Source organism: Rhea pennata, chromosome 1 (genome assembly GCF_028389875.1).
Source record: "Rhea pennata isolate bPtePen1 chromosome 1, bPtePen1.pri, whole genome shotgun sequence".
Taxonomy (NCBI): Eukaryota; Metazoa; Chordata; class Aves; order Rheiformes; family Rheidae; genus Rhea; species Rhea pennata.
Window position 1 is genome coordinate 43,690,126 of NC_084663.1, and position 21,344 is coordinate 43,711,469.

The 21,344-nt window shown below is 35.5% G+C and overlaps 1 protein-coding gene across 6 annotated transcripts in view; it reads right to left on the reverse strand.

The window, feature by feature from the left end:
- The window catches only part of PPP1R12A (protein phosphatase 1 regulatory subunit 12A), a 130,593-nt gene that overhangs the window by 15,156 nt on the left and 94,093 nt on the right, over positions 1-21,344 (reverse strand). For all 6 annotated transcript variants that reach the window (XM_062584799.1, XM_062584824.1, XM_062584808.1 and 3 more), the window contains 10 exons: positions 20,995-21,117; positions 18,951-19,112; positions 18,304-18,480; positions 14,349-14,439; positions 12,283-12,480; positions 11,940-12,108; positions 9,725-9,843; positions 9,179-9,244; positions 2,608-2,624; positions 402-543 (listed from right to left, as the gene is read on the reverse strand). In XM_062584799.1, coding sequence (XP_062440783.1) covers positions 402-543; positions 2,608-2,624; positions 9,179-9,244; positions 9,725-9,843; positions 11,940-12,108; positions 12,283-12,480; positions 14,349-14,439; positions 18,304-18,480; positions 18,951-19,112; positions 20,995-21,117 — 1,264 coding nt within the window. The remainder of the gene's footprint in view (positions 1-401; positions 544-2,607; positions 2,625-9,178; positions 9,245-9,724; positions 9,844-11,939; positions 12,109-12,282; positions 12,481-14,348; positions 14,440-18,303; positions 18,481-18,950; positions 19,113-20,994; positions 21,118-21,344) is intronic.

The following is a 21,344-nucleotide window of genomic DNA, read 5'->3' on the forward strand; positions in this document are numbered from 1 at the left end:
CAGTAAACTTTTGACAAACCTCTCATCAATTCTGAAGCAAGATCTAAATACATTTTTATACTGTATGTACATAACATAGCAGACATCAAATAAAAAGCTTCACATAGGTGTAAAGCATTTTTAATGATACAATTAACCACAAAAATGGTCTGATGGTATTTGTCAAAAAAAAAAAAAAAAAAAAAAAAAAAGTATTTTGGCTCCTTTGGATTTTCCACTTGCCCACGAAGGGAAAAGTGCAAAAGCCAAAAGCTGTTTTGTAATGTTTATTCCCCCAAGGCACAGTTGTTCTGCTCTTCCATTCAGCTGTGTTCCTTTAAGCAGGATTTGTATTTCCAGACTATTTATGAAGAAACAGCAATAAAATTCTATTTTTACACCAAATTTGCTGGATCAGATACCTTCTTAAAATCAGTGCTATCTTCTTTATCTTGTCTACTGCAGTACGGTTTTCGATCTTCAAGGTAACTCTGCGACCCAGATCGCCCCTGCACTGAGTCGTAACGGTCACCTGAAGACATGCTGAGGGATCCTGTATCATACCTGTAAAAGAAAAGTTTTTTTTTCCTCTTTGCTTTTAAACATTACTTGAACTGAAACCACTCACTGTATCAAGCATTGCGGATTTGCCATTTTTCAACTGAGAAACAGTAACATAATTTGTATTTTATTTAAGCCACAGAATGGGTAAGGCTCGAAGGGACTTCTGGAGATCATGCAGTCCAACCCCCTGCTCAAGCAGGGTCACCTAGAGCATGTTAGACAGGGTTGCAACCAGATGGGTTTTGAGTATCTCCAGAGAAGGAGACTCTACAACCTCTCTGGGCAACCTGTTCCAGTGCTCTGTCATTCTCTCAGTGAAGAAATTCTCCCTCACATTCAGGCGGAACTTCCCATGGTTCAGTTTTTGCCTGTTGCCTCTAGTCCTTTCGCATGGGACAACTGAAAATCCCATCCCCTTGACACCCTCCCTTCAGATTCTTTGTCATTGTCTTTTCTTTAAGTTTTTACATTCCCTCAAATTCCCAAGTATGACTTAATGTAAATGTCTGCCTTTTATGCCCAGAAATCTCCGAATTAAAATATTTAATTCAAATAAATATTTACAGGTCTTAAAGATATTTAAGTTGTTTTGGACACTTCAATTCTTTATTTGTAAAGGAAAGAAGGCTTATTTTAAAATAGGTATTACTTGATTTTTTTGGAAGAAGGAATCTCCAAAACATCAGGAAAGTTGGATTCTCTCTCTCTTTCCCCCCCCCCCTTTTTTTTTTTATGTAAACCAGGGGGATTTCAAGAATATTTATTGTAAAGTCAAACATTTCAACAGAAGGAGCTCAGGCAAGTCAATCCTTTTCATCACTAAATTACAACTAGCATAAATAAAGTTTAAAATTAAAGTTTAAAGCTTTCACACTGATCATTCTTCATTATCATGTGCTGTAGTAGTTCTGTTTGGCAGATTTTCAGCACACATGGAAAACAATTTCATGAAGGGAAAGAGGAAACCAGAATTCCTCCTCTTCAAATAAATCTGTCTTTATACTAGATCACAGCATATGTATATGTATTATTCTATAAGTTTAACCGAAAAGGATCAGCTGCAATCAAACTGTTTCACAGTTCAATCGTCTTCAGTTTTAGCCTTCTGTAGGCTAGATAGTCTATATAAATGAGGATGGGCATTTTCTAATATTCAGTCTGTTAGTGTTTCTAGTGCAGAGAGATGCAGCTTACTTGCTCTCTCCCATTTAGAACGACATTCTTGTAAGCATTATACTCAATAGGAACCAGCACTGGAAGATGAAAGCACAGATCTAACGCACAGACACTCAAAACTGACATTTAACAAAGAACTGTAGAGGTGATTTAACAGAAATAAGCATTATTTGGGGCAACTGTAGAAGTCTGCTTTCTGGTAAAGCCCAATTTCTTTTGGAAGATATCACCAGGATAAGAAACTAAAAGCCCACACCAACCAGACTAATTTGAGTTTCACACCAACCAGACTAATGCTCATTTGAGTTTCATCTTACTATACTGTAGTACTATAGAAGTACCACAGACTCATGCAGAATCAGACAGAAAAATCCAACAATAATTCTAAAGGTCTAAAAACAAACAAAAACTTTTTTTTTAAATGATCAATATTTCTGTATTTTTCTTGTAACAAACCTTAAGGTAATCTGATTTTCAGAGGCTGTCGTACTTGAGGTTTCTTTGAAATATTTCAGTAGGGTATTCTAGAAGAGGGGCAACAAGAACCACTTGTCTGTTTTGTAAATGTTGACTTCATACTGTAAAATTTGTCAGGAACAGGACTATATCTAGTATATTCTACAAAATGCCTAGCCTGCCTTCAGTGCACTGCAAATACACTGCCCAACACATTTCCCAGTCTTATGAGGGTCCTACCAACACAGGGAAAAAGATTCAGTACTGTAGCTTTACAGTCATATTCCATATAAACATTAAATATCACTTTCTAAGCTTAACCCAACTTGCTGTCACAGCTGAGCTGAATTTATACATAAAGAACTTAAAAGGCAGAACATGTGAATAAAAAAGGGTAATAATCTTAATTTAAGAAGTTTAAATTGCACGTACCTTGAAAGGCTATCACTCTGGGGTAAGGAGGGGTAAAAAGAGAGAAAAACAAGATCAAGTCAATAATCTTATTCAAAAACCCCCCCACATAACGATTTAAGCTTGTCCCAGATTTATGTTCAAGTGCAAATGCTTTTCAACACCATGTTATTATCCAAACAACATTTTCAAGCTTCCACATTGTTGTGTCTGGAACAGAAAAGAAATATGTCCTAGAATGCATTTGCCAAAATATGAATTACGAGCAAGTTAGCATTACACACAAAGTCTGGCCCATCTAAACCACTAGAGTCATTTCAGCAGTAGGTACATTTTACAGTTTGCCTCCTTGTTATCAAAGGCATCAAAACCATGTTCCCTGAATTCCCTGTGCCCTCTCCCTCTTTTGTAACAGCTGAGATAATGTTTTGAAAGGTCAATATAATAATGACTGCCGCTTCAGATAACCTAAGACAAGCTGCAAGATCACCACTCTGATTTAAACTTCACGGGGAACAAGCTGCTACTCCAACAACAGAAAGTACCAACCAGACTGCATCTAAATGATGTAATCTCATTTTTCATATTATTTCAATGCATTTGTTAATTACAGGTGAATCCACAGGAACAAAGTTCTCTCATTTTACTTGCTGAACAAAATTTAATTAAAAGCGATAATTTAAGAGTGAGGGAATGTCTTCTATGCATTGCACTGCTCACATAAGCCTTTTCCCCCCTCTGAGTGGTCAATACAGACATTTCACTCAAAGAAAGCTACCGATATATACTCACCTGAATATCTGCCGATTCTGCCAATAACATTAACTAGCAGCAGCTAAAAGCCTTCTCTCCTCACCCCCCCCTTTTTCTTTTTCTTTCTCTTTTTTTTTTTTTTTTTTTTTTTTTTTGAGAATCTCAGTTTTTTGCATTTTCTCAACCTGCATAGGGCAAAACAGTCACATTCTCCACAAGACCCTCCATTTTCCCTTTGACACCTTTAAGTGCACTCACTGCATATAGGATCCCAAAAGTACACGCACCGGCCTAACCGCTCCTATCAAAATATTATTTTCCGCAGGAGTAAGAATGCCGAGAACCATGGGATTTTTGCAAAAAACGTCGCAGTTGGGTGATGCGCAGCTACACGTGCCGAGTTTTTAAGCTGCTGGCCACATCAGAATTAACTTCTGCCTCAGCGTGACCCTTATCTTACACATTGTATTTGAGCAGGATCAGTGTGAGGTTACAGGAGTGCACCATATAACCCATGAACGACAGAAAGGCCCTCGCCCACTGCTCCCCACAACCTTCCTTCGCACCGCCAGGCCTCTGCTAACAACAGACCATGACACGGGACAAAACAGAGCCATCTTTGTCTGCAAAGACTTTAGATTTTCCCTTTGCACCACAAAGGACGGCGGTACTCAGAAAAACACTACGCCGGTCCTTCCAACCTTAACCCTAAAGAAGCAGGCTACGGGCACGTGCCCACCTGAGCCCCTAGAGCTCGCCGAGCGCCCGCGGGCCAGCTCCCAAATGGCAATTTCCAGCTCCACATGGCGGGGAAGCAGCAACCTGCTGAGGGAGGGAAGTCCCAGCAGTGGGGATGTCCTGGCTGCTGGAGGCAGGAGATTGCCACCCCGGCCTGCTCCCGCGCTCCTGGCTGAACCTGGGAACCTGAGGAGCAGGGCACGGGCACCATCACGTTCAGAAAACCAGCCACGGTGGGCAGCCCCACTCAAGCGCCAGCCACCCCGGCGACTCACCGAAAGGGGAGTGCCTTTCTCAAGCGCCTGCCTGTTCTCGTTTTCCTCGCCTTTTACAAAACGGAGGGGTTGCATATGCAGTTTTACTTGTTTCTTTCCTCTTCATTTTCCCCTCTGATTTCTTAGTTTATTCCGTCTGGTTGCAATTTTGTTTTAGATTTTCCCAACTCCGTACGCTTGGCATACGGCACGCCCGAGGACAAGCGACACCAACACAGCCCTCTCTGCCCAGGCAGCTCGCGCGCTGCGACCTGGATGCTCATCACGCGCTCCCAGAGCCGAACCGTCTGCGAGAGCCCAGGCTGCGCTGGCAGCACGCGAGCAGCAGTGAAAAAAGCTTTGAAGACGCTTCCTCTCTCTTTTTTACACTCACTTCGACCCCTACGCAGCTCTCTGCGGAGGGCGTCCGGAAGCAGCTCTGTGGCTGAAGGCGCGCGCTGAGCTTCTGCTTGGGCACGTCAGGTTTTGGTGTGGTCGGGGTATCTACTGGAAAGGGAAGTTACACATGGATGGCCGCTGCAATTTTTTGTAGTGTTATCAGCGAGTGATTTTGTAAAAGGCCCATTGCAGCGAAACTGAAAAAGACTTGAGCACGGCATTTGCTCGGAAATTTTATCCGTTCCTGATGTTAGGCCACAAAGAATTAGAAGTGCTAGTGACATTTATTTTCCTAATATTGATAATTTTCATCTTTCAAAAGCCACATATCAGGTCTCTCACAAAATAAAACATTTCATTTTACTGTAACTTTACTATGGCTGTTGTACTTATCCAAATGCCTAATTATTTTGCAAATACATAGTTTTTGCCTGTTCCATGTTTTTTTTTTAAATCACTCTCCCACATATTCCACCAGAGTTCTTGTGAATCCAGTCCAATCGCAAAAATTTCAAGTTTCAATGTTAATAAAAGCAGGACCCTTTATCTGCTGCTGTGCAAAAATGTCTTTGCCTTTTCCTGATCGTTTTCTGAACGGAGAACTGCCATTTCTCTACCATGTTCCCATTTGCTTCTCTCCCTATTATTTCGCATTCACCACATACACTGCAAATATTCATCTCATGAAAAGCTTAACTCCCAAATACCTTGGGTTTAGTTTTCTGTGCTCGAATGCTATTTCCTCAACTCCTACAAGCTACTCTTTCTTTTTTCTTGCATTATTTCCTCCTGTGCCATAGAGTGAGTATGGGGTACCAGCGTTAGTAAGTAAAAAGATGGCAAAAATGAAAAGTATTGAGGAAAGGGCTCACTGAGAAAAAAGCAGCAGTTTGGGAAATTAGGTTTTTAAGAACAGCAGCAAACATCAGAATCTCAGTATTATCGCAAGAGTTGGCAGCTCTGCTATACCTTAAGTCGTTTTTCAGAGTGTCTGGCCAACATTCCACTCCTCATAAATCAGGTGTTTATATCCCTACTTAAAACTATCCTTTTCTGAAGGCTGAATAGTTATCCCCAAATCACTTCAAAAAGGAAAGAAAATCTAGGAATCTTAATCCACAGCCTGAGTTATATTCAAAGTAAAATCTAATTATCAGAAAAGTAGAAAACACACTAATTTCTAAAGAGTTCATGAACAAAAACTTAAATGAAAACTAATCCAAATACTTCTTCCTCTGCAGGCAGCCGACAGCTAACTGCACTGTTCAGGCATGTTTGGGGATAATGTGAGCTGCTGCAGTAGCGGTATCACTTTGGTATGCGCAGTTAAAGCCTTGCTTTATGGAAACTTACTACTGAGCATGTTCTAGTAAAATTCTTTTCTCACCTTCCTTGAAATTTGTTGCGACTTCTGAAAAAAGTTCATCTTTAACAATGTGACAAAATGCATAAATTGGATAAGATTTAGCAGAGTCTTGCACTTTCTTTTTCTTTTTTTTTTATGCTTTATATTTACTAAATTCAGATAAGGTTTACCCATACATAAAATGGTTGTATTTATTTTTGGCACACTCCAGCTACCAACAGCATAGTTCCAGACTCCCATCTCTTTCTGTCTCCAGTATTCAGACAAACCTAACTGTTCTTAGAAACTAAAAGGTAAAACAAATCAGGGCAAGTAACACTCTCCATTTCCCAAGAACAATGCTACTTTAATGGAATTGATTTATCTGCGAAACAATTTATTTCTTTGTAGCCTCAATTTCTGGATGACATTCACAAGCTAAATATGGGAAAGGAGGCAAGCAAAAATATAACTGAAAACCAGGCTTCACTGAAACATTGTTTTCTTTAAATCAAGAGTCCTTCAGCTTCCAAAGTGATCTTCAGACTTCTTTATTTTAAGCTATTATCCTACAGCTTAGTTCTGAGATCATCCTTCCTTCAGAAACACCACTTTCCCGTAATATAGCATTCTTAATGCAGTACTGAAAAATCTCAGCTCTTAGCACTAAAAAGCCTCAACAAAATTTCATTACAACAATCTTCAACTTATAAGCTGTTAGCAAAATTTGACTTCTCCTTAACAGTTCTCTTTCATGGATGAATGATCAACTAAGTAGTCAGGAGATAGCCTCTGTATATGTAACAAGAAAGCGCACACTGAAACCTTAAGTCTACTCTTTCAAAGACCTCTGAAATGAATAATAAAATACACTTGTCAGGTTCCTAAGGATTTCAGGCTAGAAATTATTTTGTCTACAGTCCTTCAATATTTTTGTAGCATGTACAATTGTTCTTGATCTCTCTTTAGTTTAAATTCTTGAGTTACTGCCAAAGCTCTTGCAATTTTATAGTTACCGTCTTCTAACCTCTGGCTTGTAGCTTCACCAAGGGATAAAAACAACAGCAGCACCACATAAGGGAGTAACAGAGAAATTCAGTATTTCCACAGATTTCTGTCTTCTGAATAGTACATAAAATAAGTAGCATAATTTAAAAAGCATAAATACTTTCTGAGTTTTATTTTAGCTCTTCTCTATCATTTTAATTTATCCCAAATCACCTTCTTTTTCTCCTCTGAGAAACGAGAAAGGATTTAAAAGCAAAAAAATCAGTTTTCAACAATGAAGTGTGCAGGTTTGTGTTAAACTGAAATTAGACTTAACAATGACAACATAGAAAGTGCCAGGGTTTTTCAAGTATTTGAACAATTAAAAAAAATCTTTTGTCATATAATTGGGAATAAATTACCTATTAGATCAATGCCTATTCTATTCTTATCTTTATAGAGAAGGCAAAATACTGAATCATCAAAAGTACCAAACATTTAGTTCTCAGTTATATCCATCTTGAAATGCCTATTCATCAAGGAAAAGAAGATACTTGAAATCCACATAAAGTTTTAAATCTCATAAATAGTTGGTATGTAAAAAAAACCCAAACTTTAATAATAAAACAGTGAAATTACTGTATATAAGCTTCAAGATATTTCATAGCTAAAAGGACTAATATTACCAAGGTTAGAACATTCTCCTCAATTTCAAAGCTAGACTGGAAATCGCAAAGTAGTTTCAACTACCTTTAGGGATAAAAAGTTGTTAGAACTCCTAAAATACTTATTTTTAAATTCAACTCACTTTCATGTTGTCTTCATATTTTCTTCAGTTGATGTGACAAACTAGGTTATATTAACAAAGCAAAATCAATTTATGTAGCTGTGTGACAGAGAACTCAGTTCACACATTTAAAAGCTTATTTCAGAGCTTTCTATGAACTTGAATCAGATGTTATAGTGATTTATAATTAAAACAAACTACAAACGTCTGGAAAAAAGTGTATGAGCTAGAAGATTTTTTAAATTTGGAAATGGAATCTGAAGTAGATTTCTAAGTCAAACCATGAATTAGGTGCAAATGCTACAACTCTTCTCCAGTATCTCACCCCAACACATACAGCCTTTTAATCATAGATCACATTCATAATTTTAGGTCTGATTTACCACTCTATGACTGCACTTTTATATGAGTCTAATCCTATTAGGAGCTCCATGTGCACATTCTACCAAAATGAATTTCTACAGAAAAGAATATAGAATAATTAAGATCTAAGGACCAAGTGATTCTCTTAACTGAGACAGTTAAGAAATGTGTAATGGAAGCTTTTACAAAACCAAGAAAAACATCACTGGAGTCTTCTTGTTTGATAATGACACTAATTCCCTACTGCATTACTCCTGGGGTTAGGCCAAAAGACACATATTCTGCCATGACATTTTATAGCACAGCATAAGTCACTACTTCCTTTTTAACCCCCCTCATCATCCCATTTTCAGGCACAAATCAGATTATAAGAAATTTGCTGATCACATCAAGCCCAGTATACTGTTTTTCATTGTCCTTTTACCAAGACTAGTAATACTGAATTAGGTTGTTCCAAAATCCATTTTCCTCAATGGAGAAATCAGATAGATTCTGCTCTTCAACTTTCTAAGCTTTCTTATATAAAATTTTTCATATTACATGCATTATTATGTTATCAACAGCACTGTTTTTAATTCAGAAAAGATTCTAGTTAGTGTGCGTTAGTCAAAGGATATCATTTCACTGAAAATAACAGATGAAACAAAGATTCAAACAAAAATTCCCTTGAGTAACTTGCTGCAATGTGTTCCTGACCTGCATGTTAGAATTTTCAGCAAAATCCTATTAAAGATCATAGTTCATATGTGCCAAAAGATAAGATTAGCACATATGCACACAGAAAGAAAAAATTGCAAAGAAAATGGAACTGAAACATAGCAGAAAGTTATGAATCAGAAAACACTCAAAAACTTACTAATAGTTTACAATATGTGCTCTTTTAATTAATCCAACTGCAATGACAGTTTCACAATCAAAATAAAATCTGTTAGAAAACTAACAAATGATTTATTCCTTAGTAATTACCTGAGTTTCTTTCTTATTTGTTCCTTCTTCTGAATCAGACTGGTGCTCCTGCTCATTTTCATCACTCTGGTGAAAGAAGAAGAGAGGAAAAATAATTAAGATGTTGAAAGTTTATTGAGACTAAGAAATTCTAGACTTTCGGTATCAAAATTTAAGACTACTAGAATTCTACCTAATTGAAAATATAAAGAGCATGTATGGGATATGAGTTTCATTCTTATAGCTGCAGTATGCTTGCAATAGAAAAAAATTGTTCAATGATTATTTTTCCTTACATAAACACCATGATTAATGCCTATTATCTTACGGTTATTACGATCTCTTAGAATTCTTTTTAGCATTATTAACGTAACATTTTTATTTCATTTCTGAACTCTTCCTATGAGACTCAGAGAATACATACCTTGAACATGCACTAACTTTTCTAGAACAAGTAGTTATATACCATACTACTATAAACTTTTCTCTGCTTTAAGAATGTACAATATACATTCTGTACCACTGCAAACTACGGTTATACATTAGCAGTAGCAGTCTTTCACTTACATCTTGAGTCCAAAAGGAGACTCCTGTAGATCGTCGTTTTTCTCTTGGTCGCCGCCTTTCCCTTATTGATTTAGGTTGTGACTTATCTTCCTCCTTTTCTTCTTCTTTTTTGCCCCCTTCTGTTAATAAAAGCTTTCTTAAAGTATGACACAGAAATAATTCACTCTTCTGAGATATTTCCTCAGTCTTCTACAACAGTTGCAATTAATGTTTTAACCTGAAATAAAATCAGCTACAGAGCTTCTTACCCTATACAACATTTGTAGTAATATACATTCCTCAGTACATAGCTCTAAAATATTGTAAATATTGTTCAAATTGTCAAATGGTAACTGCAAAATACTGATTCCATCTCAGCCACCTAAGCAAAATGTTTCAGTGTAACAACAATACACTATAAATTGGACTTTAAAACTCAGAACCATCACATAACTAGAATAACACCTATATCAATAAATGTATGAAGTACAGAATTACAGAAGTGTAAGATAATTCTTTGCCACTCATGAAACAAGTACTTTTCTGCTTGTACCAAGACATCTATATTAAACGAGTATTTTAAAAGTCTGATAAATCTTCCTCAGAGTCCACTTTTTCATTACATACCTCTCCATTTTCCTCTCTGAAGAATAAAATAGGTTCTTCTAGGTTGCATTAATACTATATTACAGATTTTTTTTCTTTAAAAGAAATTCTGTTTCAATTCAACACTGAGTTAATACATCAGAATTCTGATTGATCTACACGTTAAGCAGTAATTTGTACAAAAAATAAGTATTAAACAAAGCTGTCAAAACATAAGTTATTTACCTATTACCATGTATTTTATTCAGTCTGCTAGTCTTTCATAAAGCAAGAAACTATAGATTAAGGTGCAGATCCAAGCATCACTGTTAATAAGCTTTACCATCACTAGTCTTCAGAGCTAAACGAGTATGTTACCGTGAAGAAAGAATAAAACAGAAAAGAAGGAAATACAAATATTCCTGGCGAATATACATCTACCTCAATTAAATAAATTTAATTTTACCTCTCATCTTTCAAACAGTAATGTGTTTCTTGCCCTAAAATCATAACCTGAAAAACTTGCTATTGCTAATATTTACACATGAGGGTCTTTTCTATAGAACAGTCTAGGAGGAGTTTCCTAGAGTAAGTATGTATTACCGAAAAATTTTAATCCAAATTTCAGTTCATTTCTGGACAGAGAAGGAAAAAAGTAAGAAAGCACATCCCTGAAGTTTTCTCAATAGTATCTTCAGAAAATACCAATCTATGGAATATTGTTATACAGTTCATAGATGTTTGAGATCAACGGCTCCTTTAATCTGATCCTCTGTATAAGAAAATTATTAATTTCAATTAGTTACCCTATACTGAATTAATAATTTTAGTTCAAGTATTTTTCCCAAATCAACAGCAGCATGCCACTGAGAGAGAACAGCAGATTACAGTGTATGTCAAAAGCTTCCTCTTTTGACAAGCAGCTATAAAGGCAAGAGATTTCTGAGAATTATAGCACATTTCTATATTCACATTTGAAATGATGGCAGAATCTCTGTGACATCCAAGAAGAGCTTCCTTCTAACCTCTGAGTCAAGCAAACTAATCTTCAGCATAAGATTAGTCAGTAGGATAAGCAGCCAGTTAGGTATCTAGAAGTATATTTCCTTGGTATACAATGAGCTAACACCACACTAACACCAAAAATGTTTGCGTCTCCTCTTTTTTCAGCTGCTGATGAAACTGTGAGAGGCCCTCAATGCTTTAGAGCATCGTTCCACTCCTTCAGTCATCAACTCCTCATATTTCTTAGGGGAACAAAAATCAAATTATTCAGCAATTATTTAATTGAGTATAATTCTTCTTCAACATTTGCAAGTGACTATTCAAACTCTCAAGTGTGGTATTTTATTACAGTGCTGTCTTAAAGCAGAAATGAAAGCAGTATAGGCACAGTGAAGGCAGTGTCTTTTTGAAATTTCTATGACCCACCAAGGTAAAACCCCAGACTCACATAGTCAAAGGCTGTAAAAAACCACTAAGTCCTGAAAATTTTTTTTCCTCCTTGTATGGAAACTTTCTTACAGAAAGTAGGGTAAGATGCACCCTCAGTGGTCTTATGTATCACATTCAATTTAGAACTATCCTTAGAAACATAATTTGCCCTTTGACAATTAAAAATAAGAAATCCCTTCACATATAGTACTCCTACCTCTCTCACTTTCCTTTGTTCCACTCCGGGAATAGGCAGAAGTTATACCTATAAGGCTGTTTGGTCTGTTTAGTTGACTTGAAGTTGAAAGAGAGCTAGTGGAGGTGGACAGCGAAGAGGTGGATGACGAAGAAGTTGAAGTTGAAGTTGGTCTATAGCGATGATACGGCTATTCAGCAGAAAAATGTCAAAATTAATTTACCAAAATAAATAAGCATAACAAAAACAGGATATTAAAACACTTAAATATGTACATAAAGGTTTGTGGTAGTATTTATAATAGTGTAATTGGAGTTAAGATTCATGTAATTTCTCTACCTAAAGAGACCCATCATGAAAATACCTCTTCAACAGTTCGGGAATATCTTTGTCTATAATCATCGTCTTTAGTTTCAGATTCTTTCTTTTCTTCTTGCTTTTCTTTATCTTGTTTTTCTTTCTCCTCTTTTTCTTTTTCTTCATTCTCTTGTTCTCTGGTTCGTGTGGGGCGACTTCTTCCTATAGTTTTTTCAGCTTCTTGAAGATCTGTCAGTGTTACACCCTGTGAAAATAAGCAGCGAGCAAACAACTTCTTAATATATTGCTCAACCTGCATTATTGTAGTTGATCATAGTTCATCACAGACAGTTTTAAATACAAAATTCAGCTTCAGAAAATTAATTCCACCTATTAAGAAGTAAATTCTACCTATAAGCTTTTTTCTCAAATCTTGAAATCAATTACCACTTCTTGATCAGCAGCGTTTCTTCTAATGAGATCTACCACAGATTCTTCAGCAAACACTTCAATTGAACTAGTATATACAAATCATGTAGAAAACCCATGCAGAAATCATTTAAGAAACCACTAGACCCTCACATCACCATCATAAGCATTCTAAAGAATTTTGAAACAACCCTAAAAATAAAATCACACCAAACTGATTTTCAAAGGTCCTGATACTTCACAAATTCACTCATTAAAATTGGATTTTTAGATCCACAATGCATCAAAAATTGCATTGACAGCAGCAGAGAAAGCTGCAATTCAGTCTTAAATTCTCAGGCTAAAAATTGGTTTTGAAATAAGCTCAGAAAGCTAACAATTTCTTAAGGACAAAAATGACAACTTTTCTCTATTACACTTTCAGCTAGTATCTCAGTGAAACACTGCTGAAAATACTGTATGCATCCTATTCTCCAAAGCCAACTTTCCAGTTGCTGACACCAGTTAATTAATTGCTTTCTGTGCTGATAAGATTGCAATACAGTAATTTTTTGTAGCTTCTTCACTGTAAAGATTCAGTAATATTCAGCCTGTTATTTGACAGTCTTTCAGGGTTGTCAATTAGTACCATGAGGTAAAAAACAATTCCACTAGGATAAACCTCTGTCAAACAGCATAGGCCTCTCAATAGGAAATATTACCAGAAGCATTTCAGGTGTTTACAACTGTAAAGATTTGTAAATAATATCAGCAAAGAATTCTAGCTATAGGCTTAGTCTTAAAGCAGATAGGATGCTGGCTATTTCTTTATTCTGCTTTATCCAGGCACTACTCTACTGATTATTCTCAGTCTGCCAGCAGACACAAAAAGAGATGGAGAGAAACACTTCCCAGAGGATAATGGTTGTAATCACTCCACTGCTCTGACAGCATTCAAGTAATGTTTAAAGATCATCTACTTTGCCACTATCGCATCCATTTATGTATGAGGATTGCACTGACTGAAATTCAACATAAGATAGTTCCAGGAGAAATTGTGAAGAACCACCAAATAAATCAGTACCTAAACTGAGAGAGAAAAACTCTGAAAGGAGACGTGCTAATAGATTCTAAATTATTAGTAAATATCAAAACGCCTTCTCCCAATACTCTTCTGTATCCATAGAAATTAAGTTAACTTATTTATGACATGGATCTTATTTAGCTATCCATAGGCTGATCAGTCCAATCATATTACCTTCAACAGTCTATATGCAGAAGAAGATTTATAAACTGAAGTAATACAGTATGCCATGCCTATTTCTCAAGTAAAGTCTTGGGCTGTAAGCATACGGCTGTTTGTTGTTGAAAAATTCAAAGCCTTAGGTTCAAACATCTCTGTAACATCGGATGTGATTACTTGAGTAAGCTATTTTACCATAGGGCAATCAAAAACTTCTCTTCAGTGGAGGAGTGTCTCCTCTCAAATTTGCATGAAATCATTCTTTGGTGAACAGAAAAAACAAACTTTCAGCGCACAAAATGGAGGGCGCTCAAGCTTTCAGGAGAAGAAAATAAAAGGCATTTATTTCCTTTGCTGTTAAGTTTTATAGAAGGAAGACCAATCAGTTTATTTGGAGCTTTTACTGGGAAATTAAAACTTCACTGTGCTCAGTGAGTTACATGAGTGTTTCCATAGATGTAGAAACTGTAATAAAACTATACCTGCGTAGATCTTCTGGACTGTCTTGCTTGCCTGGATCTAGCTTTTCTTTGGGACTCTGATTCTTCATCCCTTACTGGAGTGAGGTATGATCTAAAGAGTTAATTAGAAACAAAATTGGCAAACAGCAATTTTTGTATAACACATTAAACAGAAAAGAAACAAGGTAGATGACATGATTGAAAAGCAAGATAGAAGAAAATCTCTAACTAAATACTATATAAATACATACATCACCTTGTAAGAAGTTCACATTTTTAAACTGAATAAATCTGACTCATCTAAATATTAAATGACAGATTGCATTTTAGACATTTCATCAATATCATAATGTCCTATTCATCAAGATAGTAGCTTTACCACTCAATTAAAACACATACTGTTTTCCTACTTAATTTAGATTTGTTTTCACAATTTTCTCTAAATATAACTTAATTTTTTTGTATTCCACCAGTCTGCCAATATAACAGTAAAGCACCTCAGCCAGTTCTATAGCCACAGAAAATATTTGTGTATATGTGTATCCTTAATAGAACTTGTAGGCTTTTATAAGAGTTAACTGTGTTGCTAATGCAGAAAAGGCTAATTATACCATGCATGGCATCAGAGATCAAACATCTTTGAGGTGGCAGTTTCTACATTTTCACATGAATAATCCATACTTCAGGTAAGTCAACTCTCTTTGAAAAAACAGAACTTGAAAATAAATTCCCAGAAAACACACAAAAAGCCTTGCTGAGTTAGCAGGGAATCACATCCTCCATCATTCATTCTAAGAGAAGTTAGATGGACCCAAAGGATCATGCTTACCACATCATCCCTCCTACAGCAGTGGAAAAGGTGCCAGCTATGTGCCTTAACTAAAAAAAGTCCTTAAATTTCAAGTCAAGTAATTTGGAAGATATTAAATGCATTTGCTCATTTTTTATTGCAAAATATTGTGCCAATGCTGTTATAGTTTAACCGTATAACTTTATTAATCCTCATTTGCTAAAGATTGGAAAAAGCAAAACCACAAGGTTGCTAAAAGAAGGCCACTTTCAAAACACACAAAACTCCTTTGTGAGCCACTTCAGATCACAAAACTAGCCATACTAAACTAGTAGAGTCAGATTCTAAATATTTTCTGATTGTCTTTTTTAAAAAATTTGTTATTTAAGAATTTTTGGCTATGGATTCAAATGTTCTAACGTCTGAGAAGCCATCAGCTTCAACAATTCAGTATCAACAATTAAGTCATTTATCTATGGAAAGAGCAGTTCTATCATCAATCTAGTAACATCTTTGTCAGCTAGTGCATACCAAAACCAGTTCCAAAGCAATTCAAGCTAACTTTTCTAAATAAAACTCAATTACACAGACTATCCTACTTATGACTTTACACCCCAGATTTAAAAGAAAATATTTATAATTAGCTGTTGTATTTACAAATGCAGAAACATCCCCTATCCTATGACTAATCTTAAAAAAAAACTATGAGCAAACATATCAATTCATTTCCCTACCTTGTTCCCCTGCACAGCATTTTAACAGTTGCTCTATCTATCTAGAGCAGGAGGCCCTAGCTATAGCAGGGAAAGGGTGCCTATTAACTGCTTCAGCTAACATGATCTAAAATACTATTTATTAAGCAAAGTTGGTTTGCACTGGTTCCAGTTTAGAGCCAGATAATATATCATTTAGCCAGGTGGGCAGATACAAGCTTTAACCCACTCATGCTCCTTGGACTGCAGTGTGGGTGTAACCTTTAAGGTTACATACAGCACCTTCTGTATGTACTCGTCAAGAAATCTGAAACTTCCTCTAAGAAATGTAAAACACTTTAATCCCCAGTGAGGGAAACAAACTCTAAACGTGTCAGGTTCACACTGTAGGTGCTATCCGAGTAGAAACTGCCCTTCCCTAGCATCCCTTGTAGATGTCTTACAGGTTAGCTGTACAGTTTTACTTATGATGCAAAGATTTTCAAGTTACCAGTTTGTTACTCTCTTCCCCACTGCTCTAAATCAATCCTGAAAATTAGATAAAGAACATAGCTTCTGCAGTTCACTCCAAAATGATGCATCATTACATACTTTACCACTAGAAGTAGTTTGTAATGTGTTTACTTCTCAAATATTCTTTGAAAAAATTATCTAAAAAATATTTCCCAAATATATATTTTCACTGCATAAATACAGATTAACTAATTTCATTTCTCAAGAAATTTTTTAACATATATTTAATATAAATAGAACATTTTTCATGTATATATATACATATATATGTATCTGTATATGTGCATAGATACATGTGCTGGTATTTACAGTGCTACCTTCTCACATGCACATGGTAATTATTTCAATTTTGCTGACTTCTAAGGCTTAATGAGTATTTCAATATGGCATCAAGAATGTATCTACAACAGTATTACACAATCAGCCCAGGGTCAGGTAAATAATAAAAAGCTAAGGAACTTCAGATCAATTGCAGATACCTAAAAGTACCCTGTGATCTTATGGGATATATGTGCAATATTACACACACACTGAAGTATATGTGCAATATATTTGCTCTTACACTAGTGAGAGCAAACAACAGAGTGACAAAGTGAAAGCCTTAACTCTGAATCTCTTTGCTTTTCTAGTTCATATGAGACTAAATTGGCACCTGCAGCTTAAAATTGGAACTATTTTTTGTTGGGTTTCTTCCTTCCTTCCCCCCCCCCCCTTATTTTTTTTTTTTTTTTAAGACAGACTGACATATTCACTTGTCACACACTGCTTGAGTACATTTTTTGCATGCCACAAAGCAATTACTTTGTTGGGTGCAGTCAAACTTTGTTAGGGAAAATGCAGGTTCCAACTATGACTGTTATTTAAATAGGTTGTCAGCAATGTGACTGTATCACATCACACACTTCCTGAATCATCAGGGCATGGAAAAAATTCCATTTCATAGAAGTTAATTCATCTCAGTTTTGAGTACAAGAGGAAAACAGACTCTGAATATCCTAAATAGGCCTAAAGCTGTGTGGAATCTTTAAACATTGTTGCTTCTCCCTAACATGAATCACAATAATTCAGGTTTCTCCTGTAACAACAGCTTCATTAACTCCACAAAAACACAGAGAGATACACATGCTGATATAGGAGTTACATTTCAAAACTATTACAGGAGCAACACAGAACTCTAAACTTAGGTTTTAGCAGAAGAGTAAAGGGATAAACATTTATAAACAGCTATAATAAGCAAAACCCAGGAAAGTTAACAGCATTTTAACAATCTTGTGAGATCTTAGTTATGCTTCTATAAATAGGAGATAACAACTATTTATAGAAACATAAATATGCACCAATCATAACTCATTCTTCATGTAACAAATAAAATACTGTTAGCATTCTTAAAATAAGATTTACGCATTCTTCATAGTAAATTGCATTTAAACCATTATATTTACAACTGTATGATATTTTTTGAATAGAAGAGATCTTAAATTATCCAAAGAATAAAATAGAATGTGTTTGGTTCAGTTTTCTTCTCTCAAACACCAGACATACAAAAAGAATGAAATAAATGCCACAGAGTAACTTGCTAGCATACCACCAGTGGCTCAAAGTGCAACAATGCACTTCTAGTAACTACTTAATTATTAATTTTCATAATTTTTTCCAGTGTTTTTACATAGTTTGATTATAGATGTTTTTAAGAGGACTCATTTAATCTATTAATAGAAATACAAATAAGCAAACACTGTATACAAAATGAGAATTCAAGGACAGCCAAAAATCTATAGTCCTATAGTTACACTTTCAATGTAAGCTGAGGCATGTTGCTAGTTGTTTCAATACACTGTAAGCAAGCAACACTGCTTCACACACTGTCGATCCAAATTTGTGGTAACCAACACATTCCTTTAAATAAGAAAGAATATTACTTTTGTACAAGAGCAACATTACTCTTAGGACCTTTACACACCTCCGTCTCTCCCTGACCTCTGATGTTGAGGACACAGTGCCAGAAGTAGCTGTAGTCATGGCTGTGGTAGTGGTTGTAGCATTTACAATAGATGGTGCAACAGGAACGGTCACTGCAGTAGGAACATTGTCCTTTTCTTTCTCAGTACTATCCTCAGCCCACAAACGATTTGAGGTACTACAGCATAACAAGCAGCAACACAAAAAAAGAGAAAAGGAAACAGCTAAACAATGAAAGCACTTTACTAAACATCTAATAACATGTAAATTGAGGGATGGATTTTTTTGTTTGTTTGTTTGTTCTAGAAAGTAAACTGAGAATATCTCTACTATGAAAGCTCATCTTGAGCTATTAAAATGAAGAAATTAAGAATGAAACAGTTCACAATAATTGAACCTTTATTCTCAATCTTTCTAAAATTGAATTTATTCTATTTTACCAACATGGCTATCACTTCACAGTAGAAAGCCATTCACGATTTTTGAGCCAAATTGTTTAAAATTAAAACAAATTTAATGGGAAAATGAAAAAATCCAGAATCCCAGAATCTACTAAACAAAAACGCATGCACGTACATAAGCACATAGTAGACCTGCCAAAAAAAATAAGAAAAGAAAAAGAAAAATAAAGTGTGTTGATGCCATTACCTGCTTTGTACACCTGCTGAAGTAGAACCCGTTGTACTCTTTGTAGTAGTGTTTGCGCTGGCAGGCAGTGTTTTCTGAAGACCAGCAGAAGAGGTAACTGTTGACGTAGTACTTGGAACACCAGAACTAATCAAATCATCTTGTCTTCTACCAAAAGAGCCACTGAAGGAGAGACATATGCAACAGAGGCATTTGTATTACTTATCTTTGTTCATTAAAATATCACAAATGCTTTGAATAATCCATTGAATTCACGCCTGTCTGTTCTGTGTCTTGATCACACCCTGGAAACTTCTGGAGCAAAAGAAATGTTTTCCAAAGCCATTATCTTCACTACTTCCTTGATCAGGGCTCCTGATTTACGACTTCAGAGGTTAGAGAGGTTTCCCTTAGTCTTAACCATTTCTCCACAGAAAGAGGAAATCAAGAATGGCATCTCACAGGCATATGTATTACTGAATTGATTGCATCTTCTGGAATCTACTACTTAGGGCCCCTAATATCCCATTTTCAAAATGCTGTTTCACCCACACTGAAGACCTCAGAAAATGTAGTTTACTCCAAAGCTTGTTAGAAAAGAAAATGTCATCAACATCATTCCTCTTACATCTTTCAACAGATTAAATGTGCTGGGTTTTTTTGTTTCGTTTTAACTCGAATATCTCCCCAAAAGATTAACCTCCCACTCATGCTTTTCCCTTGCTCTTCAAGTTGCAAAGATAATCCAGTGGTTTCTACAATTCTATCAATTGTTCTGGCTAAACAAATTTTGTATTGTGAAGTCAGGATGCTTTCCCCATAACTAAATCTAACATCCCACAGGTAAGATAGACAGAGCTCAATACTACTAACTACAAAAGATTTAATTAAAATATGCTTGTTTTTCATTCTGCTATTAATCTGTTTTTTCCATTGCTATGACTTCTAAAATGTCAAAAAAAGAAAAAAACAAAGAAATGCACAGTTAAAGCATCACATACTATTTAAAATTATTTAAAAGTGAGACTGCACTACATTTGAAGGTTGAAGCATAAATATTTATGAAAGCTAACTTCCACAGACTGTTCTCATAAATCAAATGCTGCCATTTTCAATCAAGAGTATCAAAATTGGGCAACATTTCTCTTAAATCTAACAATAGGAAAACAAAATTATGTGTTATGTACACTAAATATGTGTATGTCATGATAGAGAGAAAGGGGGGAAAAAAAAGTATTTAAGTTCCTGTCACAATGTAAATCATGCGCACAAATTAATGGACAGCTTAGCTACCCGAACGACAGATTTTCCTTCTGATCTATTAATTTTAAATATTTATTACCAACTTCTGCAAAAACAAACTCCAATGAAGAACTTTACTCTAACACCCACACTTAAACTCTGGAACGGAGCAAAGTTATGTCATATAGGTATTTGCAGCATCTGGTAACTTCTGGGAAAATGCTGAGAAATGGCAACCATGCACACTTGAAAATTATTTTCCCTTTAATTACCACTTGGTATACATTCAGGTTAGTTTCAGCTTTACGTATGCATTCTATGATGTTGACACTCAGGGCAGGCATAGCTGTAATCCAACATTACAAAAAGCAGCCCAAGACTTCTGATACCATCGTTTAAAAGCAAAACTCAGAGAAAGTATTTTCCCACTTTTTGTTTCAGACATCAGGCAGAAACACTTCTATTCCAACATGTAAAATATAGTTTTCTTTGGCTACTGAACAGATCTATAAAGAGCTAGTCAAACTTAAAACAAATTGAAATAAACAATAGGAAAAAAGAAGCATGCAACTTGAATTAAGTAACAGTTGCTGCAACTCTCTAACCTGGTAAAAACTTGTGCCTTTAAAACAAGTATATCAGCACCATGCCAGCATAAGTGCATTATGATGAACAATATTTTAAAAAGGTGACATTAAATTTTAAACTGTTCTTATAAAGTAAGGGATTCAGTAACGAATTTGTTTCTCTTAATTTGCAAGATTATTTTGAAAAATAAACAAACAAAAAAATACACTTGAAAATGCAAGAGAAAATCCCATACCTTCTTTGATAACTTGTATTTAATGATGTAGGACCTTCATTCAAACTGTTTTTCTTAGCATCTTCCTCCCATTTTCTTCTTGTGTACGAACTGCCACCACGTATTGAGCTAGCAGATGAGTCCCTGTAAAAAATATTGTATTTTTGCAAACTCATATTAAAGCAAATTGTTTTTGATGGGAGTTTAAAGGGCTTTTAAATTAAAGAGGAAAAGCGTGGGTAATTGGGACTCAAATAGAGTAGAACAACAATAACCTTTTACGGATAGCTCTTTTCAATCTTCTATGGAAGAATACTACATTCATATTAATACTGCTAGAAATGTAAAAGAAAACAAATATCAAAACTGCT